At 50.1% G+C, this 26,734-nt stretch overlaps 1 protein-coding gene across 1 annotated transcript; it reads right to left on the bottom strand.

The window, feature by feature from the left end:
• Positions 1 to 1,878: 1,878 nt before the first annotated feature.
• Positions 1,879 to 25,301, bottom strand: SLC2A11 (solute carrier family 2 member 11). The gene is made up of 14 exons (XM_039242857.1): positions 25,247 to 25,301; positions 24,789 to 24,977; positions 24,507 to 24,610; positions 16,099 to 16,197; positions 13,502 to 13,662; positions 8,863 to 8,987; positions 7,931 to 8,060; positions 7,243 to 7,391; positions 4,045 to 4,232; positions 3,833 to 3,943; positions 3,189 to 3,290; positions 3,026 to 3,101; positions 2,683 to 2,810; positions 1,879 to 2,467 (listed from the first exon to the last, which is right to left on the bottom strand). The coding sequence occupies exons 1-14, from the start codon at positions 25,299 to 25,301 to the stop codon at positions 2,267 to 2,269; spliced, it is 1,818 nt and encodes a 605-aa protein (XP_039098788.1). The 3' UTR covers positions 1,879 to 2,266.
• Positions 25,302 to 26,734: the final 1,433 nt, after the last annotated feature.

Genomic DNA, 26,734 nt, shown 5'->3' with positions numbered 1-26,734 from the left:
AAGAAGTTGTGCTCTTTTTGTTTTTTAGGTTTTTGTTATAGTGATATAGTTAATTTTATGCGGTTATTATTTAGTACTGCACCTTAATGTTTATTTACATATCTGTCTACTGCAAATGACACCATGTATGGTCTTCAAGTGTTTGTGTGCATAGGTTTTGATATTTTAACTTTTTTTAAGAAAGAGCACAAGTGGGTGAGGGGGAGAGAGGGAGAGGGAGAGAGAGAATCCTAAATAGACTCCATGTACAGCAAAGAGCCCGACTCCAGGCTCTATCCCAACACCCTGGGATGACCTGAGCCAAAATCGAGTTGGACGCTCAACCAACTGAGCTATCCAGATGCCCCAAACTTCCTTTTTGTTTGTTTGTTTGTTTGTTAATAGTGGACAAAAGATTTGAACAGATTCTTCACGAGGGAAGATATACAAATGGCTATATTGAGCACGAGAAGGTACTCAGCATTATTATGATGAGCATTATAATCACTGGTCATCAGGGAAATGCCACCATTTAACCCCAAGGAGACACCATGGCACACCCAGCAGCATGACTAAATTAAGAAGACAGACAATATCAAGTGTTGGCGAGGGTCTGGAGCATCCACAACTTTTCTACATCACTAGTGAGGATGTAAACAATAGAATCACTTCGGACAATTTCTTCTATAGTTTTTTGTTTTGATTGTTTTCCTCCTATAGTTAAACATACATTTACTAAAGGATTTTTTGAATCATCTCTACATCCAACGTGGGGCTCAAACTCACAACCCTGAGATCACGCCATACCGACTAAGCCAGCCCGGGGTCCCTAAACATACATTTGCTGCTAAACTCAGCAATTCACTTACCCAAAAGAAATGAAAAACATGTGTCTACACAACAACTTGTTCAGGAATGTTTATAGAAGTGTTATTCATGAATGGCCAAGAATCAGAAACAGCCCAAAAAGTCCATCAATAGGTAAATAGTAAATAAATTATGATACATCCATACAGTGGAATACTGCTCAGCAACCCAAAGGAATGTATATTATAATATATGAGACAACATGTGTGAATCCCCAAAACTTTTTTGGAGCAAAACCAGACACAAATGTATACCTATGGTGTGGAATCATATCAAGCTCTAAAAAAGGCAAATGTGACCTATGGTGGCCTGGGCCTGCAGGTGTGGTGGCTTACTGGTTGTAAAGGGGCCCAAGGGAGCCTTTGGGGTGAGCTTAATGTTCTACTCGGATTGTGGTGGTGGTTTCTTGGGCACATATACCTGCCAAAATTCATCAAGTGTATACTAAATACGGATTCATTTTATTGTATGTAAATTATATCTCAATGTTGATTTTTTTTTAACATGTATTCATTTTTGAGAGATAGACAGAACATGACTGGGGAAGGGGAAGAGAGAGAGGGAGACACAGAATCTGAAGCAGGCTCCAGGCTCTGAGCTGTCAGCACAGAACCCAACAGGGGGCTCAAACCCACAAACCGTGAGATCATGACCTGAGCTGAAGTCGGACGCTTAGCCAACTAAGCCACGCAGATGCCCCATCATGGTTGGTTTTTTGTTTTTTTTTTAAATCAGTTCCTCAGAAAATTCCTTTTTTAAAAAATTTTATTAAAAAATTTTTTTTTAACATTTATTATTGAGAAACAGAGAGAAAGAGAACATGAGCAGGGGAGGGGCAGAGAGAAGGGGAGACACAGGATCTGAAACAGGCTCCAGGCTCTGAACTGTCAGCACAGAGCCCAAGGTGGGGCTCGAACCCACAAACTGCGAGATCATGACCTGAGCCAAAGCTAGACACTTAACTGACTGAGCCACCCAGGCGCCCCTTTTTAATTTTATTTTTAACTAATCTCTATACTCAACATAGGGCTCAAACTTCCAACCTCAAGATCAAGAGTTGCATGCTCTACCAACCAACCCAGCTGGTGCTCCCAGAAAATTCTTTTGTGACCACCCTCCTCAGATACGGCAGGCTCCCTTTTATGCACTCACGTCATAATCTGTATTTTCTCCTACCACGTTTCCCCGAGTTTGCAATACTGTTTTTATTGGTTGCCTGTTAGTTAACTGCCTCTAGACCGAGAGCACCAGTGGGTCCTGATCCCATCTCTCTGGCTCACCAAGCCACATGCAGTAGGTGCTACAGAGGCACTCATTAAACACGTGAAGGCAGGAAGGAGGGAACGCAGAGGGCCAGGACCCTGGGCATGAAGCAAAGAGAGAGCTGCAGCTAGATCTGGGCCCCACCGCACCTAATGAACTATAGCTCTGTGGCCAGGATGACTTCCGGGCCCAGCCACTCGGGGCCCTGGTTCTGCCTAGGGAAGTTGAGTCTGTGCAGTTCCTCAGAGATTTCCAGAAAGGTCTTGCCTTTGGTCTCGGGGAGCAGGAAGCCAGTACAGACGGCCGCACAGACACAGACACAGAGGAAAGGCACATAGAGAAAGTGGGACAAGCCCTCCTGTGGAAGAAAAGAGACTCTGAGGCCTGGTGTCGCCCTGTTCAGGGCCAGACAGAAGGCCTCACGACAGGCCGTGATGAGGGATTTGTCCCTCTTTGTTCAGATGAGACCCATCCCCTCCAGCCTCAGCCTCCCAGGATGGAGACCTCCCGCTGGGGCTCTGCTGCAGACTCGGGGAACACCCAAGGCAAGAGCGGGGTGGGGAGGGTGCCTACCACGATGAAGGGAAACCCCAGCCCGACCAGGAAGAGCATGGCCCACATGAGCACCCCGCAGACCATGTAGGCAGCAGGCCGGGCCTTCTGGTCAAACAGCTCCGTGGCCAGGATCCCTGTTACTCCGGCTAGAAGGAAGGGCAGGGACAGGGGCTGCCAGCCAGGGCCGCCACCTTGTCCCTGACATGGGAGTGGGGGCCACTCCTTCCCAGAAGCCCCAGTACAGGGGGGCTGGGTGGCGGGGCGTGCAGGTGACATCGCATTTATATCCACTCATCATTCACCAAGACATCCGCGTTCCTTTGGCAAAGCCCAGAGCGCAGAGTTCCTTAGGCCCACTCACCAGGGCCAATGCCAAAGCTGAGGATGAAGGCAAAGACGCAGGATGTGGCCAGGTAGGGCATCCAGGGGAAGGAGCTCTGTAGCAAAGGGGCAGAGGGGGTAGAGTGAGGTGGGGATCAGGTCACAGGGGATCAAGCCACAACCCTCATGTCCAGCCCAGCTACCTGCAGGCACAGGGCCACCGTAAAGACACTTCCGCAGCAGGCCATCAGAGAGTACCCCCCTATCAGCAGCTTCCGGCGGCCCACCCTCTCGATCACTGCACACTGTAAAGGAAAGGAGCCCTCAGTAACTGACCTCTGCGCTGGAAGCATGCTTCCCTTGGTTTAAAGATGAGCAGTGGGCAGCTGGAGGTGTTTGTGAGGAGGCAGTTAGGAGCAGTTGACTGCTTCAGAGGATTAAGACATTATTGGGGGGCCTTAGCGGGTTAAACACCCTACTCTTGGTTTTGGCTCAAGTCATGATCTCAAGGTTCGTGGGTTCAAACCCCACATTGAGCTCTGTGATGACAGCTCTGTGCTGCTTGGAATTCTCTCACCCTCTCTGTCTCTACTTCTCTCTCTCTCTCTCTGCCCCTCCCTGTTCGTGCTCTCTCTAAATAAATAAATAAATAAATAAATAAATAAATAAATAAATAAACTTAAAATGCTGGCTGACTCCCCCCATTTGAGCATAGTGACCTAGAGTGAAAAAGGGCCCAAGGTAGAAGACTTAAATTCTCCAGGTGTCAGCGAAGACGCGTTCCCCACCCCCACAGGGCTGGTGGAGGCTCAGCCCCCAGGCCCACTATAAACTCAGACAAACTCACACTGAGGCAAACCGCAAGCAGCTCGCAGCTCCCAGTCCCCACGATGGCGTACTGGACCTTCCCCTCAGGGATCCCGGCCTCCCGGAACACCGAGGAGACGTAGGCGTACATCTGGACAAGGCGGCAGAGGGGAGGGCTGCCAGGCGCCTTCAGTCTGCAGCCCTCCCACCCCCGCCCAGGCGGGGGGAGGGGGGACGCGGAGGGGGCCTCACCGAGTCGGATCCGCAGAGCTCCATGGCGCTGCCCAGCAGCGTGAGGTTCATCACCTGTCTCCGCAGCCCGCGATCCTGGAACAGCTCCCACGGGCGCAGGGCGCGCCGGCCCTGGCAGGCGGTACGCTCCTCCTCCAGATAGGCCAGCTCACCCGCCACGTCCACTGTGCCCCGCAGCCGCTGCAGCGCTGGGGCAGGATACAAGGACGCAGGGTGCTGAGCCTCCCTTCCCCCAGCCTGTCCTTGGTGCCCTGCAATGAGCTCCCATCCCCAAGTCCGTTCACGTTCTCTCCGCCATCCTCCCCACCCCCCCATCAGATGGGGATGATCTTCTTGTCCCTTGTCATTTCAGGGCATCAAGAACCAGAAAAGGCTTTAGGAGCCAGGGGTTCTGTGGATACATCAGAGGGGACACAATTGTGGCAGATGGCCATTATCCAACGTCGCTGGTTCTCCACCCTTCCCTGTATCCAGGCTCTCTGCTAGGTGATCTTTGCAGCTGCCCCCACAAAGGGGCAAGAATGCATCCTGCCCCTAGGCACTAGGCTGTGCCATGTAATTCACTCTGACCAACAGAATGAGGTAGTAAGAGGGTATGCAAATTCCCACCCAAGCCTTAAGAGACCTTGCTGTTTCTACTTGCTTTTCTCCCCTTACCATAAAGACGTTTGGTGGCACTAGCCCACTGGTCCCAGGAGGAGCAGAGATGGCCCAGCTGGGACCATCCTAACTTTGCTAAAGCCCAGCTGACTTGCATGAGCGACCAAGACCAGCAGAGCCACCAGCCAGGTACAGCCTATATCAGTCAACCCCGGAGAATTCAGACACTTGAGCTAAGTAATTGTTTCTTTGGTTTGCCACAGGGATGTGATTATTAGGCAGCAATAGAAAACTGATAAATTAACTGATACCAGGGGTAGGTGCTACCATACTAGACCTGTAATCTATGGTACTGATTCCAAGACCAGGCAGAAGATGGTGAGGAGGCTGGAAAAATGGAAGCCTGGGTGTGCAGGGCAGTAGTGTGGAAACAAACAAACAAACAGACCTAATGAACTTCTGGACTGGAGTGAAGAGATCTCTATATGCTAAAAGCATGGGCTGGTTGCTGTTAGCCGAGTAGTCTAAGCTTACCATATTAAAACATGAGCTCAAAAGACCTTTGGAGGGAAAATTTTTTAAATTTTAAATTAAATTTTAATTAAAATTTAACTTCTTTAATTTTAAATTTAATTAAATTTAACTTGTTTTGTAACTCACTAGGTTAGCTTAATAAAAAACAAACATTGGGGTGCCTGGGTGGTTCAGTCAGTTAAGCAACTGACTTCGGCTCAGGTCATGAGCTCACAATTCGTGAGTTCGAGCCCCGCGTCAGGCTCTGGGCGGACAGCTCAGAGCCTGGAGCCTGCTTCGGATTCTGTGTCTTCCTCTCTCTTTGTCCCTCCCCTGCTCACACTCTGTCTTTCTTAAAAATAAATAAACATTTAAAATATTTTTAATAAAAACAAACAAAATAAACCTGTTTCTCATTTCTAGCCTCTCCGATTGGCAAAAACAGGCCCACATTAAGTTATAGCCGGAAAGCAAAGATAAATCCACACCTCTGCCCAGGAGCCATGGACGCAGGGTAACAATCAAATTAAGGGTGTGGCTTAATGCAGTGACTCACTGCAGCCGGCAAAGGGGCATTTGGAAGGCTTAAGGGTGTTGGTCTCCAGCAGCCCAACTTGCCCCAAATTCCAGTAGTCGGTCTCAAGAGAGAAGCATGCCTCAGAAAGACTAGTGGGTGTGGCTTTTTGGCACGTCGATCAAATACACAGGAAAATCCCATCGTTTTTGAGAAAATTATATTGACAGAAGCTCTGCCAGCCTGGAGAAAAAGGGACCAAGACAATTGGAATGTACCCAACTTTCTCTGGGTACATTTGCAGTGCCCTCTTCAGAAGGTGTCCAGGAAGGAGATCTCAGAGGGAAGAAGCAAGAACCTGGGGAAACCATGGCCTAGGGAGCCCCTACCAGGGGCCAGAGCCAGGACTTGATCAAGGAACATTCCCTACCCCCAAGGCAGGGAGATCTGGCAGTGTTTTCCCAAGAGCGCTTCTTGGGGACTCTGTTCCTGCTTCCTTGACTCTTTGTCTTGGAAATGAGGGTTAGTTCTGGTTGCTCTGTCCTACTTTCACCATTGTGTGCAGAGTTCAGAGGGGCAGACTTGTGTTTTTAGCGCCTAGGTCTCGGGATCAAGAGAAGGCATGTATAGACTTGATGTGATCCTAAGATCCTAGACTTCAAGACTGATGCCATGATTGGATGAGACTGTGGGGTCCTGGATCACACTGAGCACGTTTTGGACAGGGGAGGGATATCAGTAATAGCTGTGGCCACAATGGCAAGCTGAGAGGGTGCATGAGCGGGCCCTGGTCTTCACCCTTCTCCAAATCTAAACCCTTTGCCATGTGAGAGGATATGCCATTGGTTTTTCCGTCTCTTGACTTCGGGTTCAGGGACAGGACTCTCTTGGGCCAATGGAATGGTAATGGGCACGGTGGGGAGGAACATGGGTTTGAAAAGTGTTTCTGCAATTGCATCTGCTTTCTTGTGCCTCTGCCGTCGCTGTAATAAGAACATTCCTGGGCTAGCCCGTTGGTACTAAGAGTGAGAGGAAAGGCATGTGCAGCAGAGATGAACTACTCCAGCCCAGACCAGCATGGACTGGCTAACCTCTGGCTGGTTCCCAGATGCCATGAGCCGACCCAGCTGAAATCAGCAGTCATGCAGCCAGCCCAGCAAGTACGTGAGTGGAGGAGGCAGTAAATGATTATTGTTTCAAGCCAGAGATTTGGTGTTGTTCCTTGGACACCATTATCATGGCCATAGCTAATGAACAAGCCCATTAGCACCCCGTTGGCCTTGGGCCTGCGAGGTCTTACACCGTGTTTCATCTTGCATATATGGTTGGGGTAGGGGGCTCCTTATTGCTACCATCCTGCAGTTCCTGAATGGCAGGGGCCGGGTCTGCTCTATCCCACTGCCTTGGCACTTAGGACAGCCTCCTGGTAAAGAGTTTTGAAGAGATGGATGGATGTCACAAAAAGGAGGGACAGCTTTTTCCTGATAAATGAAACCCAAGAAATGGGGACTCACATACTCTGGATAGATGTGCCCATTGGTCAAGGGTGGTCTGGGGACCCAAGGACTCACCTGCCAGACAGGCCTCCATGTCTCCACGGTCAATGAGGAGGTAGCGTGGGCTCTCAGGGAGCAGAGGGAGGGAGGCAAGCTGGAGCACCCCAGGCACCAGGCAGCTGGCCAGCAGCAGGGGCCAGACCTGTGGGTCCCCCAGGAGCTCCCTGGGGAGGCAAAAGAGAGGCCAGGCCAGGTACTTCCTTGCCAGAGCCCTGCCCACTTGCCCCCTACTCCCTAACCCACCCACCTGGCCTCTGCCTGCCCTGCTGAAGGCAGAGGATCTGCAATCCTCTCTGTTTCCTCAAACCAGTTCTGGATTGGACACCAAGATCCCTCCCTCCAGGGACTGCCCCAACCTTATCCAAAGCAACTCCTCTTCCCAGGGCTCTGGGCTCTGCCCGCTCCTCTCTTTTCTGGGATGACCAGGACATGCTCCCCTTTAAAAGCCCAAATCTTTACCCTCTCCCTTGTTAAGACCTGTTCTTTGCTCCTTGAACTGGAGAGTATGCAAAATGGTGATTCACATTGACTAACACCTGTTTTATGTATTGGTCAGATGGGTGTAGACAGGATTTCAAAACAAAGATTCCTTAATACAAAGAAGCAATGCCTTAATACTTAATGGATGGAGGAGAAATTTAGGCAAAGGGCTTTTACTGGCACCCTTCAAACCACTCAGTGCACATGGAGACAGGTTGCTTACCTGAATCCAACCACCTGGCCTATCACGATCCCCAGTGCAGTGAAGACAGCTGAACTCATGGCCACAGATCCTCGGAGCTCCTTGGGGGCACTTTCCCCTAGGTACATGGGCTGGACATTGATGCTCACACCTAGATGTGTACACAGCCTGTAAGTTTCAGAGTACTTTCTTTTGCAGGCATAGATAACTAATATAGACATAGAGATCTGGCCATATAAACAGTACTGAGTCAAGAGGGGATTTGTTGATGGGTGGCCCTAAACGCCCAGGTGGGCATGCTCAAAACTCTACTTCCTCACATGACAAGCCCCAGAAACTGAGGAGTCTCAAACAGCCTACTCTGCCTCTGTAGTGAAAACCCAAGAATGCATCCTTTGTATCTTGGCCGCCAGGAAGCTCATGGCTTAGAGTGTGGCTCAAATATGGCACCTCCGCTAGCACAGGTTTGGGGATGTTTGTACTCACACTCTGTGTGAATTTTAGAAACGTTTTCTTGTTTCTGTATCCACTTTAAGTGTCTAGTTATAGAAGCCTTTTTTAGATAAACCATATTTAATCATTTTGCAAAAGAAGAGGTGGGCATGAATGAAAAATGTGAATGGGGCGCCTGGGTGGCTCAGTCAGTTAAGCGTCTGACTTCTGCTCAGGTCATAATCTCATAGTTCATGAGTTTGAGCCCCACGTTGGGCTCTGTGCTGACAGCTCAGAGTCGGGAGCCTGCTTTGGATTCTGTGTCACCCTCTCTCTCTACCCCTTCCCTGCTCGTGCTCTTTCTCTCCTCCCTCTCTCAAAAATAAATAAACATTTTTAAAAATGTGAAGAAAGAGAATACATGAATGGATGAAAGAAATAAAGAGAAGAGATGAATGAATAAATGGAATACATGAATGAGCAGGAAGAGAGAGGCAGGATGGGCTGCCCTCCCACCATACCTGCGCTGACTCCCATGAGCAGCCTGCCCAGCATGACCATCTCAAAGGAGCCTGCTCTGCGACTGAAGCCAAACAGGGTCGCCGCGGCCACCACAAAGATATTGTTCACCAGGAGGGACTTCTTCCTGTGGGAGGGAGTAGAATACAGGCAAGAGAGGCTCATGTCCAGTCTGGGGGAACTCCCCCTGGTGGTGCCTCTTTGCAGCTCCAGCCAACCCCAGTCAGACCTGTGTGCGCACATGTGTGAGCTGTGTCAGGAGTCTAAGCTACACGAAGGGACACGACCATTAGCCACTGTACCTAGGGGCATATTGCCACACCCCTCTGCCAAGAGACCCGAAGTGCTTCTCCTTTCTGCCTGCACCACAGTGTGCAAAATTTGAGTCTTATAGCTTTATCTCTTCACACTAAGCGCTGCTTTCTTCCTATTCCTTTGTAAAATGAGGGGCCTATCATCTGATTTCTCAGACACAATAAAACCGTAGAGAAGAAGAGCAGGGACTTTGAGAGTAAAGGAAGGGATGCATGGAAAACCAAGTACTGTTCCCTCACGTTTTCTTCCATGTATAATAGAATCACTTCTCAGAACTTTCAGGATGGCTGGGTGGCCCAGGCCTAGCTCAGTGGGACATACTGCGAACCAGGGAGCAGGCACTGGAAATGCCAGCTGCTCCACCATGATGAGGCATCGGCTCTGGGATTCCTGATACTGAGCACGAAGTGCTGTCACACAGTTACTTGAGAGAGCTCACTGCAGATCACACAGCTCCCTGCACCGACAGAGAAACTGGACCTAGTAGAGGCCAGTATTCTGCCCAAAGTCAACAGCACACCGGTGACAGAATGTGAACTAAAGCATAGATCTCCTGGGCAGAGAGAATGGAGAATGACGAACATTATAACGAACCTGATCCAGCAGTAACTCCAATTGAAAACCATATGTAAAAAAGAAAAGAAAAGAAAAGAAAACGATATGGCTTCCTCCATGGTGTAAATTAATAAAGTACTTCAACTGTGGGGTATTTATTTGGTAAATGCATTTTGCTTCATTTCAATATACATCACTTTCACCTAGTAGGGGCAGTAACACACCTTTACCAACCTGCCTGAGGCTAGGGCCTCAGAGCTCTCCAGCTCTGGGCCACAATGCCTTCCATAGGGAGTTACTCGTCCCACAGGGCATCCTGCTGGCCCACGTCTTTGATGACTTTATACTGAAAGGACATGGAGAACGGCACTAGAGGTCTTGTAAGGTACAAGCATGACAAAGAGTAGAAACTGAAAAATGAAGGGGCCGCTGCCCAATGGAGCTCCTGAGGTTCAACAGGCTAAGATATGTCATTACATTTCCTCCAAAATGCACGAGAACTCTCGGCCTGCCCTCTAATGATGGGCAAATCTCAGAGGATTTCTTCCCATTTTGGAGGGAGCCTGCACCACACAGGCTGATCTGGCACATCCAACAGTTGATTTGAAAACCTGGCAGCTTCAGGCAGAGCTCAGCAAGAAGGGTATTCTCTAGGGAGTCCAAACTAAGTGCAAAGAGCTCTGCCACTCACCCCTTTAGACCTAGGAGACCCTGTAATGTTCCAAGTGACTGTGGCGGTTGTCTAAAAGAAGAATCACAATCCAAGACCTAGAGTTTTGGAGTACAACCACTCTACTTCAGGGAATTACCAGCCTCTTAATTATGAATAACTCTGGCCTTGTCAGTAGGCTTTTGTGGGGGAATAAACACCAAGCTGTAGGACCCCCAGCGGCCATGTACCCATCATGCACTGGGTGCCATATGACACTCCTATGCTAAGGTTGAGTGCACCCAGTAGCATTCAATTGCTATTTAAGTGATGCCCCATGTGGCCCCAAAGGTTCTTATGAGCAGCTTACTCATGTCAGCATGCCTACTTGACCACATAACCACCCTTCTCCCAAAGCACACCAGAGTCTCTTTCTTGTCTTCAGTTTTTTTGTTTTAAAGTTTATTTTTAAGAGAGAGCATGGGGGAGGGGCAGAGAGAGGGAGATAGAGAATCCCAAGCAGGTTCCAAGTTCAGTGTGGAGCCCAACATGGGGCTCAATTCCCCTACCATGAGATCATGACCTGAGTTGATATCAAGAGTCAAACGCTCCACTGACTGAGCCACCCAGGTGCCCCTCTTGTCATCGGTTTGAAACAAAACAAAACAAAGCTTGACCCTGGTTTGCAGATGACTCTGCCCATTACTTCTTGCCAGAAATGTAGGGCTATGACCTTAAAGGACTCTCAGATGTGGCCCTAAAAGATACTGGAAGAGTGAAACCCTTCCGTAGACAGAATCGTGAGCATGGAATTTGGTCCCCTTTTCCAAAGAGTTTGTTCAGATAATCAAAGTCTTGGATGAAGCAGGATTCGAAGACTTGTTTCAAGAAGGTGTAGGGAAAGTTAAACAGATGGATCTCTCAGAATTAGCCCAAAACTTGAACCTATATACATCCCTGTTTCCACTCACCAGAATCCCCCTGCCACTGCAGAAAAGGCTCTTAAAAACCAAGCAGACAGAACGACCCTCTCTGGGATAGCATGCAGCAGCCTTCCTCAGCCCACCCAGTGATCACTCCGTTGCCTCATAAAGCAGACAGAATCACAAGGATAGAAAATGCACATGGTGGACACCTGAGTGGCTGAGTCGGTTAAGTGTCCAATTCTCGATTTCGGTTCAGGTCACGATCGCATGTTTCATGGATTCAAGCCCCATGTCAGGCTCTGCACAGAGAGCGTGGAGCCTGCTTGAGATTATCTCTACCCCTTTCTCTCTCTCTGCCCCTTCCCTTCTTGTGAGCTGTCTCTCTCTCTCTCTCCAAATAAATAAGTAAAGTTTTAAAAAAAGAAAATGCATACGGAATCAATGATAGGGGCCTCCCGTCTCCAGGCTAACCACCTTGCCACCCTACACACCAACCCTGACTCCTAGAAAGGGCAACACAGGTCAGGACTTCAGTCTGCCACTGGGTGGAAGATGAACTCCACTGAGTCCCCGCCGTGGGGATGGGACAGCAAGTTTTTATAACTGAAACAGGCATGTGTGCTGAATTTGAATTTTCAATTCCTTCCCTTCAGCCTTCTCCCAGTGCTATCACGTAAGGACACTGTACCGGGTCTTATTAGGTATTTGGGCAACAATGATCAGATAATGGTTAATTTCATCTATTTTTCAGGAAGAGCCTAAATTTGTTTGGAATGTACCCCTACCCCTTAAGGTTCAGGTGTGAACCCAACAATCTAACCTAGTCTTGGTGATCTTGTTCTCTATGCTAGTGGCCCAGTGCTGGGCAATGAGACATGGCACCTTTTTTGAAAAGTTTTTTTCTGGGGCATCTGGGTGGCTCAGTCAGTTAAGCATCCGACTTTGGCTCAGGTCATGATCTCACAGCTTGTGGATTCAAGCCCCACATCAGGCTCTGTGCTGCCAGCTCAGAACCTGAAGCTTGCTTCGGATTCTGTGTCTCCCTCTCTCTCTGACCCTCCCCTGCTCACGCTGCCTCTCTCTCTCTCAGAAATAAAGAACAAATTAAAAAAATTTTTTAAAAAGACTTCTAAAAATTTTCATTTTTTAAAAAATGTTATTTAAAGTCAAGGTTTCAGGAGTAAAATTTAGTGATTCATCACTTACATATAACACCCAGCGCTCATCCCAAAAGGTGTCTTCCTTAATGCCCATCACCCATTTAGCCCATGCCCCCCTCCCCTCCAGCAATGCTCAGTTTGTTCTTTGCATTTAAGAGTCTCTTATGGTTTGCCTCCCTCTAAAAAATTTTTTTATTTAAGGGGCACCTGGCTGGCCCAGTCGGAAGAGCGTGTGACTCTTGATCTCAGGGTCGTGAGTTCAAGCCCCACACTGGATGTAGAGATTGCTTAAATAAATAAAAACTTAAAAATTATTTATTAATATTTATTTATTTTTGAGGGAGAGGGAAAGAGGGAGAGAGAGGGCACGAGCAGGGCAGGGGCAGAGAGAGGGAGACAGAGGATCCAAAGTGGGTTCTGTGCTGATGGCAGAGAAGCCTGATGTAGGGCTGTAACTCATGAACTGTGAGATCATGACCTGAGCTGAAGTCAGAGTCTTAATTGACTGAGCCACCCAAGGAGACCTAAAAAATTTTTTAAGTAGACTCCACACCCACCGTGGGGCTCAAACTCACGACCCTGAGATCAAGAGTCACGTGCTTTACCAACTGGGCCAGCCAGGTACCCCTTTCATTAACTAATTGATTGATTAACCAGTTAATGAGTTAATCAATCAATTAATTAATGAAATCAATGAGCATGTCTGTCCTGTTTGTACCCCAAGAACTGTATCAGTTGGATACAGAGAAGGGAATGAGGCCTGAAGAGGAAATACTTGCTTATGGTCCAATATCACTTGCTCAAGATGTGGAACTGGAAACCAGGAATCTTCCCTCCCTCAGGACACAGGGCTCTTCCCTCTACCAAATCCACTTGAAAATTTAACTCTCATGGTGAAAGTACAGGTGGAGCAAGAGGCTGGAGAGTGACCTAGGCCTGGGCCTACAGGGCATCTTCCTTCTCCCACATTCCTCAGCCTAGAGACTGGGGCGCCTCTCACCAAAGGGCATTCAGGGTGTCCCCAGAAAGCACTTACCTTCCCAGCATGATGGCCAGGGGCCCGGCAAGCAGCGCTCCAAAGAGGCCCCCCAGGGGGTACAGAGACACAATGAGGGACCACAGAAGCAGAACTAGGTGGTTGGGCAATGGCTGGCCAGTTCGCACCCACCATGTCTCATTGATGAATTCCTGGATGTGCTGTGGACAGAGATATCGGTCAGCTTCCCGGGGACAGGCTGGACACGACAGGCCTTCTCCCCTACAGGGCTCTGCCTCTGCAGAGCAGGCACCAAGTCTCCTGAGCAATACTGCTCCCCAGCCTTGGGGCAGGAACAGTCTCTGTTTGCCCTTCAGAGTCCACTTCACCCGTCCCCCTGCGTTTGGTCCAAGAATCCGCCTGTATCAGTGGGCTCCTTGCTGACTGGCTTTCTATCAGACTTGGACTTGCCCAATGGTGAGCACCAGCAGGGCATCAGAGAGAAGCAGAAGGGATGTCTGTTCCCAGGTCACCTCAGGCTGGTTGTGACACTCAACCAAAGGTCACTGCTCCTCTCAAGGGGCCCTCCTTCACATGGCTCTTTCCTTCCAGTTTCGGTAATGGCTCCTTGCACGAGTCCCTTTGGGGGTAGAGGTAGGAATGACTCTGGCATTACTGGGCTCTCCCCGGTCTTGTGTGTTCTCTCTGCCCCACTCAACCTTTGTAAATCATCCCTTGTGGTGTCTAAATCTGCTCGGTTTATCTGGAGCGTGCCACTTGTTTCCCTGGGATCCCGACTTTGACAGCCCTTAGAAGTATTCGGTTAGAGGGGCACCTGGGTGGCTCAGTCGGTTACGTGTCTGACTTTGGCTCAGGTAATGATCTCACGGTTCGTGGGTTCAGGCCCCACGTCGGGCTCTGTGCTGACAGCTAGCTCAGAGCCTGGAGCCTGTTTCAGATTCTGTGTCTCCCTCTCTCTCTGACCCTTCCCTGCTCACGCTGTGTGTCTCTCTCTCAGAAAAAAAAAAAAAAAAGAAGTATTCTGTTAGATACTCATTACTCTTGTTCACTGTTTAGACTGGGACTAGGCCTGGGGAGGTGAAAGGACTTGCCCACAGCCTCAGCCACAGGTCAGGCCTGGAGCCAGGTAGTTGGGACACCCCAGGGCCCCATTCCCAGAGCTGCAGTTCCGGGGAAGTGAATGGCATCTACATGGTTAGGAATGATTGCACTTGGGGAAGACCTGGGCACACTTCACTTGCAGGCATCCTAACAGGATGTGAGGGAGAATGTGAGGAGGGCAGCGAGTTTAAGGGTTGGACTAGCTCTCCACTACTCAGGCCAGCTCAGGGTAATGGCTGTCAGGCCTGATACCCATCAGCTCCCTCTGGGGGAAAGTCCAGGGGAGCTAGGACCAGGGCCAGCCTCCCTGCCCTTGGCGGGAACTCCTCAAGAATGACCATCCAGGGGATTAGGAGGAGACTCTGAGGCCAAGAAAGTTCTATTTTGGGGGGCTGGAGATGGCCCATGGGAGACAAGGCGCAAGAGAGCCTGCTGCAGGTGGGTCCTTCTCCAGCCTGTATGTTAGCTGGGAAGTGGGCACTGGCATGTGCGTTGAATGAACAAACAAACAAGCAAACACAGCTAGCTCGGACCTCCCTTTGTAAACCCTGCATTCCATCCTTTCTTTAAGGAGTTGGGCTGCTGTCACTGTTTCTGGCCAGAATGTGGTCCCACCCTGGCTTCTGCTAGGCTACCATCCCTTCCTCTGGGGATTTCTGCCCATCCCCAGTTACAGCCTCTCCTGTCCCCATAAAGATGGTCACCTGACTCAGACTGGCCAATGGAAGTGCTCCACCTCTTGATCACATGATTGGCCTGGATGTGATCCAAATCAGCCAATCAGAGTCTTCCCAGACCTTTCAGCTGGAACTACTAGGGAGGACTTTCTTTGGGGGTTTCCAGCTGGCAGAAAGTCAGTCTGGTGACAGCTGGGTGGAGAGGGCAGGGGGAAGAGGACAGGTAGGGAGAAGACAGCGGCACTTCTGTCCTAGGACCTCGTTCCTGCGGCTCTTTCCCCTGCACCCCCAGTGTGCAGCCCCAGGGCCTTCCCAGCTATGTAACGGGACACTCGCCCTTCTGATTTAAGTTACAGGCCAGCTTTTACCAATGGGCTGGAAGAGTCACCCTCTCCATGGTCACCACTGAACATCAACATGGGCCAGGTCAGCGTCAGGCATCAGGGGGCACAGAGATGATTGATTCAGACACTGAGAGCAGACCAGCAGGAGGTTGCAAACAACCAACATGTCACCTGAATGGTGACAGCCAGCATGGAGGGCTGGGGATGGAGGGGTGACTTCCAGCCAGAGACTGTTGAAGGAAGGCAATGGTGTTTGAGTGGTTCTCGAAGGGCTTCTGCAGATGCAGTGCAGAGGGCTTTCCAAACCGAAGAGGCTTAGAGAGAGGGCTCTGTGCATTTGAGGAATTGCATTTAACCTGCTTTGCTAGGGGAGTTCAGGGAATAAAGGTGGAAGATAGGTGGACAGGTTCTGATCTAAGGAGGCCTTGAACTTCAGGTGGATGAGTCTGTCCTTATTCGTGGCCCTCACCCAGCATCCATTGGGATGGTGACAGTGGGCACAGAGAATACATACCAACGTCGGGGCACTGATGATGGAGAGGTTGTAGCCAAATTGAAAAGTCCCACCAATGCCAGCCGCACAGATGGCCAGGAGCAGGACCCTGCCCTGAATCTGAGGAGAGAAGGGAGGACACAGAGTGACCTTTAGCAGCCTCCAGCTCCCTCCCAGGGCTGGAACCTACCACTCACAGCACTGCAATCTATTTGAACCAGGCGGTGATGCTCCCACGTTGCAGATGAGGCAACTGAGGCACAGAGGAGGAGAGGAATTACCTAGGTCACATGGCTGGCAAGGAGCACAGGAAGCCCAGCCTTCTGTTCTGAGTCCAGGTCCCCGCTGGCGCCTCACCCTCCACCCTCTCCCCCATGAGCATTTTCCTGAAATGAACAATAGTGCTCCGGTCCTCCCTGCAAGGCTGTCCCTGGGCAGCCCTGCTGTGGTTCCAGAGCACAGCGCTTGGAGCTGGGGCCCCAGGACCGTGAAACTCTGTCCCATGCAGGACTGAACCCTAGCAAAACATTCTCCAACAGAGTGGCTGCGCCTTCTTCTCTTACCTGCCAGCCAGTTCCGCAATAAGACTAACAGAAGGGGCCACACGGACCTACACATGTGGGGACTTGCGAGGCACAGGAAGCAGCAGAGAGTGGCCACAGCTGGTGGCAGTGCTTTAGTCCCAATGCCAGTTCTGCCCTTACTCCCTTGTCCTGAGTCACTGTCTTACTAGACCTGGAGATGGTAATGCCTACCCCTGGCCTGGGGGACAGCCAGGGTACATGTGCGCCAGACATCCTTGGTACAATAAAGAACAGTTTTCGTCCCTGTGCCACACCCTTAGAGATGAAGGGAGAACTCTCCAAAGTACCCAGCCACAAGAACTCAGAGCCCTTAGGTCCCATCCCATTAGGTTGGTTTATGTTTTAGGGACTCACAATCTTATTAATATTTTCCCTTTTATAATTTTTTAATTACAAAATAACACGCTTGTTAAAATTTTTGAAAATTCAGTATATGCTGAAGGTTCTCCACTGATCCAAAGGCACAGCACTGAACTGCTCAAATACTTTCCTAGGTGTTCGCAAAGTAGTTGACCATAAAGATCAAAGCGCTGAGGGGGCGCCTGGGTGGTTCAGTCGTTTAAGCGTCCGACTTCGGCTCAGGTCATGATCTCACAGTGTGTGGGTTTGAGACTCGCATCGGGCTCTGTGCTGACAGCTCGGAGCCTGGAGCCTGCTTCAGATTCTGTGTCTCCCTCTCTCTCTGCCCCTCCCCTGCTTGCTCTCTGTTTCTCAAAATAAAATAAAGACATAAAAAAAAATTTTTTTTAAATCAAAGCGTTGGTCTTCTCCCGGTAAATATCATACTGCCTTTCTCGTTCTAGCAAATCATCCTGCAAACCTGACATCCTACAAGTCAAATTTATGGTTTTTAAAATACTACATGCAAAAAAAATTAAAAAAAAATAAATAAAATACTTACATGCAAGTTCATAGCAGAAGGATGTTTAGCTAAAGATTAACCTGAAGGCTATTCATTCATTTTGTCAAACACCAAGTGCCTATCCCAGCTAGAAACTATGCTGGGGGGCAGATACATCTGGGGAAAAGACTGATGTGCATTCTCCATTTGGTGAGGTATTGTGCTGGCAGAGGGGAGGCTGAGAAGGAGACTCTTGGGGGACAGGATCCTATCTTGCCACAGTTCTGGAGAAGGTCCATCACAGGACTTGCCCAAAGTTCCTACGATAAGTCCTAAGTAGCTTCCTTCCAAGCTGAAAGCCACAGGAGGAAACCAGGTGAGGACCCAGGACTCTGGTCTCACTGGAATCATGTTAAAGCTCCATGTGGGCTGCATAGAGGTGAGCATTTCACTAACACAGATCTTCAGGAAGCACAAGAGACCCAGAGCCTGGCTGGCTCAGTCAGAAGAGCATGTGGCTCTTGATCTTGGGGTCATGGGTTTGAGCCCCACGTTGAGTACAGAGATTACTAAAAAAAAAAAAAAAAAAAAGAGGTGGGGGGGGCACCTGGCTCAGTCAGTTAAGCATGCAACTCTTGATTTCAGCTCAGTTTGTGATCCCAGGTTGTGATCAAGCCCTGTGCTGGGCGTGGAGTCTGCTTGGGATTCTCTCCCTCTCCCCCTCTGCCCCTCTCCCCAGCTCACGCTCTCTCTCTCAACTTAAATAAATAAATAAGAGAGACACAGAGCCTGATCTCTCTCTAAACTTAAATAAATAAAAAGAGAGACACAGAGCCTGATGACAATTGAGTTCATGCGGCAGGCAGGAGATGCTGGCAGGTCTCCAAGATAGCAGGGAAGCACTTAATTCACTGAAATCATGCACGGAGAGTGCCGAGCCCTGTGCCTGATCATGAACAACATCCGACATTAGCTATGATGGTGATTATCAATTCGGTGAACAAACATTTCTTGTCTCCCTACTGAGGGCAGTACATCAAAGGTCCTAGGTGCTATGGATATAACCAGAACAGTAGACAAAAATCTCCACACAGCCCTTTCCCTCCAGCTGGGGAAGACGGGCAATAACCAAATGAATAAGGAAAATACAAAGTCAGCTGGTGTGATGGAGACATGAAGCAGGGAAGGGTGAGGGGAAGCGTTTGGAGAGGGTGGTCAGGGAATAGAGATGAGACCCGAGAAGGTGACATCTGCACAAAGACTTGAAGGAGGCAGGGGAATGTGCCGTGCAGATGTCTGAAGGAAATCAGCGCAGGTTGGCGGAGGAGTGGGGAGACTGGGGGGAGGGGGAAAGGCACTCAGAGATGGGAGGTGAGTGGTGTGGTCGTTCTCTTCTGGCCGCTCCCATTTCCCTGTGAAGGACACCAAGACAGGGCTTAGAGGGAGCATGTAGGATCTGAAGGTTGGGGAGTGAGGCGAGGGTGGGAAACAGTCCCAGGAGCGGGCAAAGAGGCGGAGACCGTCAGTGCCCAAGGGCTGCTGCTTCTCTGGGCGTGTCTGACCCGCAACACGCCCAAGGACTCCAGAACACCGCAGGCGTAGGGAGGGATGCTAGCGTGGGATCCTGCAGACACGTGACCCCATGCAACCTTGCACTGGCTCCCAGACCATCCCAGCGTGCAACCTCCTGTTCGTCTGAGCCCAGCACCTAACTCCACTGTACAAGCACCAGCTACTTTTGTACAGACACCTCCGTTAAGCCTTCCAGAGTGGCTGCGCCTGTGCATTCACGCCGGTCTGCAATCCCTCGTCTGAAACACCTGGGCCGGGCGTGTCTCGGAATTCAGATCTTTCCCAATCTCAGGCGGGCATCAAGCACGTACACATTTCTCCAGCATTTGCGGCAACAGGGGCCTGAACCGACCAGCGTTTTGGTTTAGGACCGCCGCGGCCGCAGGCGCGCGAGTGGAAGCGCATGCGCGCCGAGAGGAGGGCGGTGCAGTTATTTGAATAGGGTCTCAAGAGAGCGCAACAGCAGGACGGCGCGTGCGCAGTAGGCGTCGAAGAAGTGTGTGTCATCTTAGAGCCAGAAGCGGATGCGCCGGCGCAGTGGGCGTTGAGGGCGCCCTGGTAGGCGGAAGGCTCGCGCACGGCGTACCTCGGTGCGGGGCGCGCGCCCGAGACACATGCGCAGGCGCACAGGGAGGTTAAGAAGTGTGAGGTGCTGCCGCAGGCCACCTGGGTCCTAGGACGTAAAGCTCGCTCCGGTTCATATTCCATCTCTCCCCTTCCGTAGCTTTGAGGCTGAAAAGCCACACACTCCTTGGTCGGCCAAGCCTGGGGCCCATGTCCGCAAACCGGAAGGGAGCTCTGGTCCGAGGTCACCACAGCCAACCCCTTGCAGCCGCCCCCGGAGGTCCCAGGAGCGCTCCAGATTCGCCCGCAATCCTCGTTCCCTCTCCCGCAGCCGCCCCCGGAGTGAATCTCTGCCGGTCCCTCCCTAGTTCCCCTTCGGACCTCCGCCGCTGCCCCGCTTCCCTTTACCCCTTTCAGGCCTCCCTGCCCACCACCCGGGGCCCGGGAGCCCCCGGTCCCGGGGAGGTCCAGGTCCCCAGGCACGACCTTCGATTCTACACCGACGTCCCTACCCTTTCCCTAGAGGAGGGGTAGAAATTAGGAGGGACCGAAGGGCAGACCCACCAGTCTCTGGAGCGTTCTCATCTGTCAATCTTGGCAGAACCAGTGATTTGGGGTGCGGAGAGAACCGGTTTCGGGTTGATCGCCTGAGAGGCTGGCCTTAAAGGTGGAGAACCACAGGGTCCGCTGGGCCTGATTAATCTTTTATTTCCCAGGGCTTCTCAGGCCCTGCATGGAATCCAGGAGTTGGATAAAGACCAAACCGAGACCCGACTTGCCAAAGATGCTATTTGTGGTCATAGAAACATACCTGAAAGTGGCCTTAGGAAGCCATCAGAGCAAAGGCTGTGATAGGACATACATGGGCATGGAGACTGCAGTATCTCTCTTGCTCATGCCTGGTTTTTGTTTGGTTTTGGAGGCTCTGAACTTGTAAAAAAAAAAAAATTCTAAAAACACCATGCGTCTTTTAAGGAATAACACAATAAATAAAATACTAGCAGTTGCGTGCTTTTTCTGTGTCTGTCGAGATGATCATACCCGTTTTCTCTTTGTTAATAAGCTCAGCTACATCAATAAAGTTTCTAACGGTAATTGATCCTTTAATTCTTGGGATAAACACCGCTTGCTCCCAGTGTTGTAACTGTTATTAACACATTGTTGGTTTCAGTTGCTGATATTTTATTTAGATTTTTTTTAAAAACTATTCTTCCCCTCAATCAGTGGGGAAACAATGGGCTAAAGTCCTGGAACAGTTGATTATATGGGGAAAAATGAAATTGGATCTCTAACTAACTCCATACGTACAAACCATTCTGGGTGCTTACAAACTTAATTTGAAAAGCAATCTTTAACCATTTTATTTTTATTTTATTTATTTATTTATTTATTTATTTATTTATTTCTAAGAGAGAGAGCGAGCGAGCATGAGCAGGGGATGGTCAGAGAGAGAGGGAGACACAGAATCTGGAACAGGCTCCAGGCTCTGAGCTGGCTGTCAGCACAGAGCCCGACACGGGGCTGGAACCCATGAACCCTGAGATCATGACCTGAGCTGAAGCCGGACGCTTAACTGACTGAGCCACCCAGGCACCCCAAACTTTAACCATTTTAGAAGAAAGTGAATATTTTTGTAATTGTGGGGTGGCCCAGTCGGGGGGAGGCCAGGGGCCTAGGGGGTGAAAGAAATCACCCAAGGCAGAACAAAGGAGATAGGAATTTACTGAATATGCTGCAAGGGAGCAGCAGGCCTTTGGCAAAGGAGAGACTGTCAGCCCAGAGGTGGAGGGCGCAGGGTGGGGCTGTAGTTAAGGGTGGGGGGAGGTATGGAAACTATGGACTTTTTTATTTTTGGTACCTGTGCCTGGGTTTAAGTAACCCATTGGTCAGCTAGGGCTTATGGATATTTTGATGTGGGTCACCTAATGGGCCTGTTTGTATCCAGCTAGCGGGTAGAGGGGGGTCACTGTAGAATCTTCTACCTTACTCAGGTTTCCATTGCTCAAGTTGGCTGCCTAAAAGGCGGCCTCTACAATAACCTTACGATAAATAAAACATACAGGTTTCTTTTTTTTTTTAATGTTTTATTTATTTCTGAGAGAGAGCGAGAGAGAGAGCGAGAGAGAGAGAGAGAGAGAGAGAGAGCAGGGGAGGGTCAGAGAGAGAGGGAGATACAGAATCTGAAGCAGGCTCCAGGCTCTGAGCTGTCAGCACAGAGCCTGACGCTGGGCACAAACTAACAAACCGTGTGATCATGACCTGAGCCAAAGTAGGATGCTTAACCAACTGAGCCACCCAGGCGCCCCTAAAACATACAGGTTTCTTAGGAGGATTTAACATCATTAAAAATAAAAATCTAGTGGCGCCTGGCTGGCTCAGTGTCAGAACATGAGACTTTTGATCATGCGTTCAAGCCCCCAAGCAGGGCATGGAGCCTACTTTAAAAAAGAAAATAAATAATGAAATTCTAAAATTAAAAATCTATGTTAAAAGATACCATAAAAAGGTGAGGCTAAAAGCTACCAAGTTGGAGAAGGGATCCACAAGTATATGACCAAAAAAGTAATAGTATTCTCAAACTATCTAAAGAAGTCCTACATATCAATAAAAACAAGAAAATGGCAAAGTCTATGAACAGGGAATTTACAGAATAAGAAACAGAAGTGGCCAAAAAACAAACAAACAAAAAAAACAACCATGAAAAGATGCTGGCCTGTATCAGCAATCAGGAAATGCAAGCTGGATCCACAATAGAGTACTGTTTCAGACAGCAGACTAGCAGCTAATTTCTGACAATTCCAAAGTAGCATGAATCTGTTGGACCACTTACTGCTGATGGAAATGTAAATGAGGAGAGCAATTTGGGCATACCCAAATAGGAGTTGCAAATACCCAGCAACACAGCAATCCCTGCAGTTCCACTCCTGAGTTTGGTTTAGAGAAACCCTTAATCCCATGCTCAAGAACTTCTGGGGGTGGCAGGGTGGATCAATCGATTAAACGTCCAACTTCAGCTCAGGTCATGATCACACAGTACATGAGTTCGAGCCCTCCATCAGGCTCTGCTCTGACAGCTCAGAGCCTGGAGCTGCTTTGGTTTCTGTGTCTCCCTCTCTCTCTGCCCCTTCCCACCCCCCCCACCCCCCAGCCCACTCATGCTCTGTCCTTCTCTCAAAAATGCATAAACATTAAAAAAAAAAAAAAAAGAAAAAGAACATCTGTTCACAAATATGGCATTGTTTGTAATGCTGGAAAACTTAATCCCAATGTCAATCATCAGGAAAACAGAGAAATAAATGTGGTTTACACCAAAATGGCTTCATCAGTGGAAAGTGACAAACTAGACGAACAGCAGTAACATAAAATTTGGTGAATCATTAACACTGCCTGAATAAAGTTGCAGAAAACTGCATAGACTATAAAGCCTTCCTTCCTTCCTTTCTTTCTTATATTTTTACTTGAGAGAAAGAGAGAGTCCATCAGCAAGGGAGAAGAGTGTGTATGTGTGGGGAGAGAGAGAGAGAGAGAGAGAGAGAGAGAGAGAGAGAGAGAGAGACTCCCAAGCAGGCTCCACACTCAGCACTGAGCCTGTCATGGGGCTCCATTCCACTACCCTGTGATCATGACCTGAGCCAAACTCAATAGTCAGACACTCAACCAACTGAGCTATAGCCACCCAGACTATAAAGCCTTTATTTTAAACTTGGGAATAAACAAAACCATACCTTATGTCTTAGGTAGGGATATGGTGCTTATGTGGTAAAAGTTCAAGGGTGTGCAGGAGCTAAGTACCAAATTCAGAACTGGGTTTATCATTCTGTGTCCAGGACCACTGCCATGATCATACTCGGTTGCCCCTCCCTTCTCCCTGAAATGTCACCTGGACATCTCACTGCAGTCAGCCCCCAGGTGCCTGAGTTCCCCAGGCATTAATTATTGTCCTTAATCCAAGAAGCTTGAGGTTTCTCCTCAGCAAACATTAACTGGGAGTTTAACCTTGAGTATCAAGGTGAAGTTTTGAGTAGTTAGGGGCCCCGTGCTAATTACTAATCCTCTCAACAACCCATTCGTGAGTGGCTTCAGCCTTCTTTACAGAGGAGGAGTCCCTGAGACTCCACAAGGTCAAGCATGGACCCGCAACAACCGTGCAGGAAGTGGAAGTCAGAGCGGTCTTCCTCAGATCTCTTGCTAGAAACCCCACCCTCCCCCACTCCCCACCCCCCACCTCCGCCCCGCACCTGCCCAAACTCAGTAGCACCGACAAACTACAGATAAGTTGAGGGGAGTGTCCAAAGACCATCCCTCAACTCTTCCAGCCCTTGGCTTTCTGCATTTGTTCTCACCTAGTCGGTTTCCTGAGAAGGTAGAAGTGAGGGGCAGGGAAGGAGGGGTGACCTGCCCACAGCGACCAGCTGCTCAGGAACACAGCACCCGGTGACTAGTAGTGAGCGGCTATCGCCCTCCCCCGTGATGCGAGTCCATACCCCCACGCCCCCTCCTGCAAGCTAGGGCCTTTCACTCTGCAGATAGGGAAACTGAGGCTCAGAGTGGGCGGGGATCTGCCCCTGGTACTCAGCAGGAAGCATGCAGGAGTGCTGCTCACACTAAAAGTAATACAGAAAAGCTAGTTGGCGACAACTCCAATGGGGGTCCGCGCCCCAATCCAAGCCAGCTGGCTCCGCTATTCTTTACCCCTGCAGGAGAGGCAGAGCCGCCACTCCGACCCGTGCTGTCCCAGAAAACGCCTCTGCTTGTTACCCGAGCCTGGGGTCCCAGCACTGGAGCAAGGGGCGTCCCAGGGATTTGGCCTCCACACCCTCCAGAGACCCATTCAGCCTACCCGGTCCCTCTGGGTTTCCGAGATTTACGCGACGCCGCCGAGACCCGCTCCGGCCACTAGGGGGCGACAAAGCCCAGGCTGTGCAGGAGCCTGCACTATGGAGCTGGGCCACCGCTGAGGACTCCATTGTGGCTGGGAAACAAAGAGGCCTGTGTCAGTGCTCTCCCTGGTGCGGTGGCACTTCAGGGGATGGAGCTACCCCCCACCCCGCCAAACCCTGGGCGCCTGAGCCCTGGCCAGTGTCCCGGAGCCCAGGCGCCTCCCTCCTCCACCCACCCTAAGGTGATTTCACCGCCTCTGTCCTGCGTACCCAGCCTGTGGCGTACCAAGTGCGCTAGGCGGAAATTCTTCCCTGGTGGTGAGCCGCCCCTCTCTGCTCCATGAGGGGCGGGGCAGTGGTAGGGGCTAGGGCCTTTCCCCTGGGACCAGGGCTCTGGCTGGACCCCGGACTCCCGGGCCTCTTCTCTAGGGCTCAGGCCGGAAGAAGACCAGTCCATCACTGAGGGGGGGAGCGGGGGAGGTACTTAGCACCTGACTTATGGCTGGCCCTCTCTGGGCCTGCCTCTTGGCCTCTCTGAGCCCCCATTCCCTCCTCTGTCAGGTTTCCAGGAAGTGCTGCAGAGGGGGAACAGCCTGCTGCTCCCTGCCACTCAAGGCCGCTCAAAGGCCCCTCCTCCTTACAGTCTTTCCTCCTGTTCTTCCCACTTGGACTGACATCTCTGCCCCACACCAGGAGCCTCCCAAGCCAGCAGAGGTCAGGAGGCCTACTCACCTTGGACACCAGGCTGCTAGGGTGACAGTGAGCCACCACCAAGCACTCCATGCCTCTAGAGGCCTGGCTGCAGCCAACACAAATGGGGTTCCTGCAGTTCTAACAGGTACCTCCTCCTCTCTCTGAGCCTCTGTTTGCTTACCTGTAAAATGGGGACATCATAACAACTGACCTGCCCACTGCGAAGGCATCGTGTCCTCAGGCCCTTATGTGTATATGTTGACCCTCCCTGCACTGGGCATCCTGAAGGCCCTCTCCTGATCTCTACACTTGTCCCAGACAAGCCCTACACTTGGGTGTGTGAACACAGGGGGCTGAGCCCAGTGGGGCATCCCCAGCAGGGGCAGGGATGCAGAGGGCCAGGTTCTGGGGTAGCTCCTGCAGGCCCTACCCCAAATCCTGCTTCACCTTCCTCCTCAGAGCAGGCATTCACTCCAGTTCTGGGTCTTATTTCTCATTTAATGGTTCAAAACAGGAAGGAAGGAAGGAAGGAAGGAAGGGAGGAAGGGAGGGAAGGAGGGGAGAGAGAAAAAAATAAAGAGAGGAAAGAAGAAGGGAAAAGTAGAAAGAAAGAAAGAGAAGGAGGAGAGAGAGGAAAAAAAGAAAGAATGAAAGAAAGGAAGAAATAAATGGAAGAAGGAAAGAAAGAAAAAAAGAAAGGGAAGAAGGAAAGAGAAAAAGAAAGAGAAAGCAAAGAAAGAATGAAATGAAGGAAGAAAGAAGGAAAGAGAGAGAGAAAGGAAGGAAGGAAGAAAGAAAAAGAAAGGAAGGAAGGAAGGAAGGAAGAAAAGAAAGAAAGAAAGAAAGAAAGAAAGAAAGAAAGAAAGAAAGAAAGAAAGAAAGAAAGAAAGAAAGAAAGAAAGAGAAAGAAAGGAAATAAATTTGGAAGGCAAGGCTACAACCAGCTGTCCGTTATGGTCACCCTTTGATATTTGAGGACTGAACAATGAGACTGATTGCGGCTAGGAAATCTGAAGCCATCTTAATTAGAAGGAAAGAATGTCCTTGTGGCTGGCTGTTATAAAAATACAGCTGTGCCCACATCTGGAGGGGAAGGGCAGAAGTGGGGGGTGGGGGGTGGTCAGGCCAGAGTCTGAAGCACCGATGCCTGAATTTCTTGGTGAGGAGAGGACCTCTCCCAACAGAGCCCATGGAAGAGGGAGAGGGGAGGGCACCAAAGTGGCCAGTCCCCTGTGGCCGGGCCATCTATCACCATGTGGGGATGTGGGAGCTTAACAGGCAGCCCATCCCTTCCCGGGTCCACCTTACCCCTTTGCTTGAGCCCTCCCCACCTCCTCAGGTGTGCAGAGGGGACATTAGGGGCCTGGCTAATGCATGCTGCCTCTTTACCAACCCCTGCCCACCCTGGGCACGGCACACCACCTAGCCACAGTTTTCTGACCCAAGAGGGATTATCTGCCTGGATTTTATGATGTTGGGTGGTATTTATAAGCTTTTATGAATATATTGTTTTGTTTGAGTTC

This window comes from Hyaena hyaena, unplaced genomic scaffold (assembly GCF_003009895.1).
Source record: "Hyaena hyaena isolate Hyena2069 unplaced genomic scaffold, ASM300989v1 scaffold_219, whole genome shotgun sequence".
In the NCBI taxonomy this organism is placed as follows: Eukaryota; Metazoa; Chordata; class Mammalia; order Carnivora; family Hyaenidae; genus Hyaena; species Hyaena hyaena.
Note: the sequence above shows the minus strand (reverse complement) of the source record. Positions and strands in the feature narration are given on the sequence as shown.

Bases quoted from the DNA above. Each gene is read 5' to 3' on its own strand.
- SLC2A11 (XM_039242857.1), bottom strand. From the start codon at position 25,301: ATGGAGTGCTTGGTGGTGGCTCACTGTCACCCTAGCAGCCTGGTGTCC. The intron at 8,988-13,501 runs GTAAGTGCTTTC...TCCCTCCCACAG, and splicing joins CTGGCCATCATGCTGGGAAG to GAAGAAGTCCCTCCTGGTGA. The intron at 7,392-7,930 runs GTAAGCAACCTG...TTGCCTCCCCAG, and splicing joins GGCCAGGTGGTTGGATTCAG to GGAGCTCCTGGGGGACCCAC.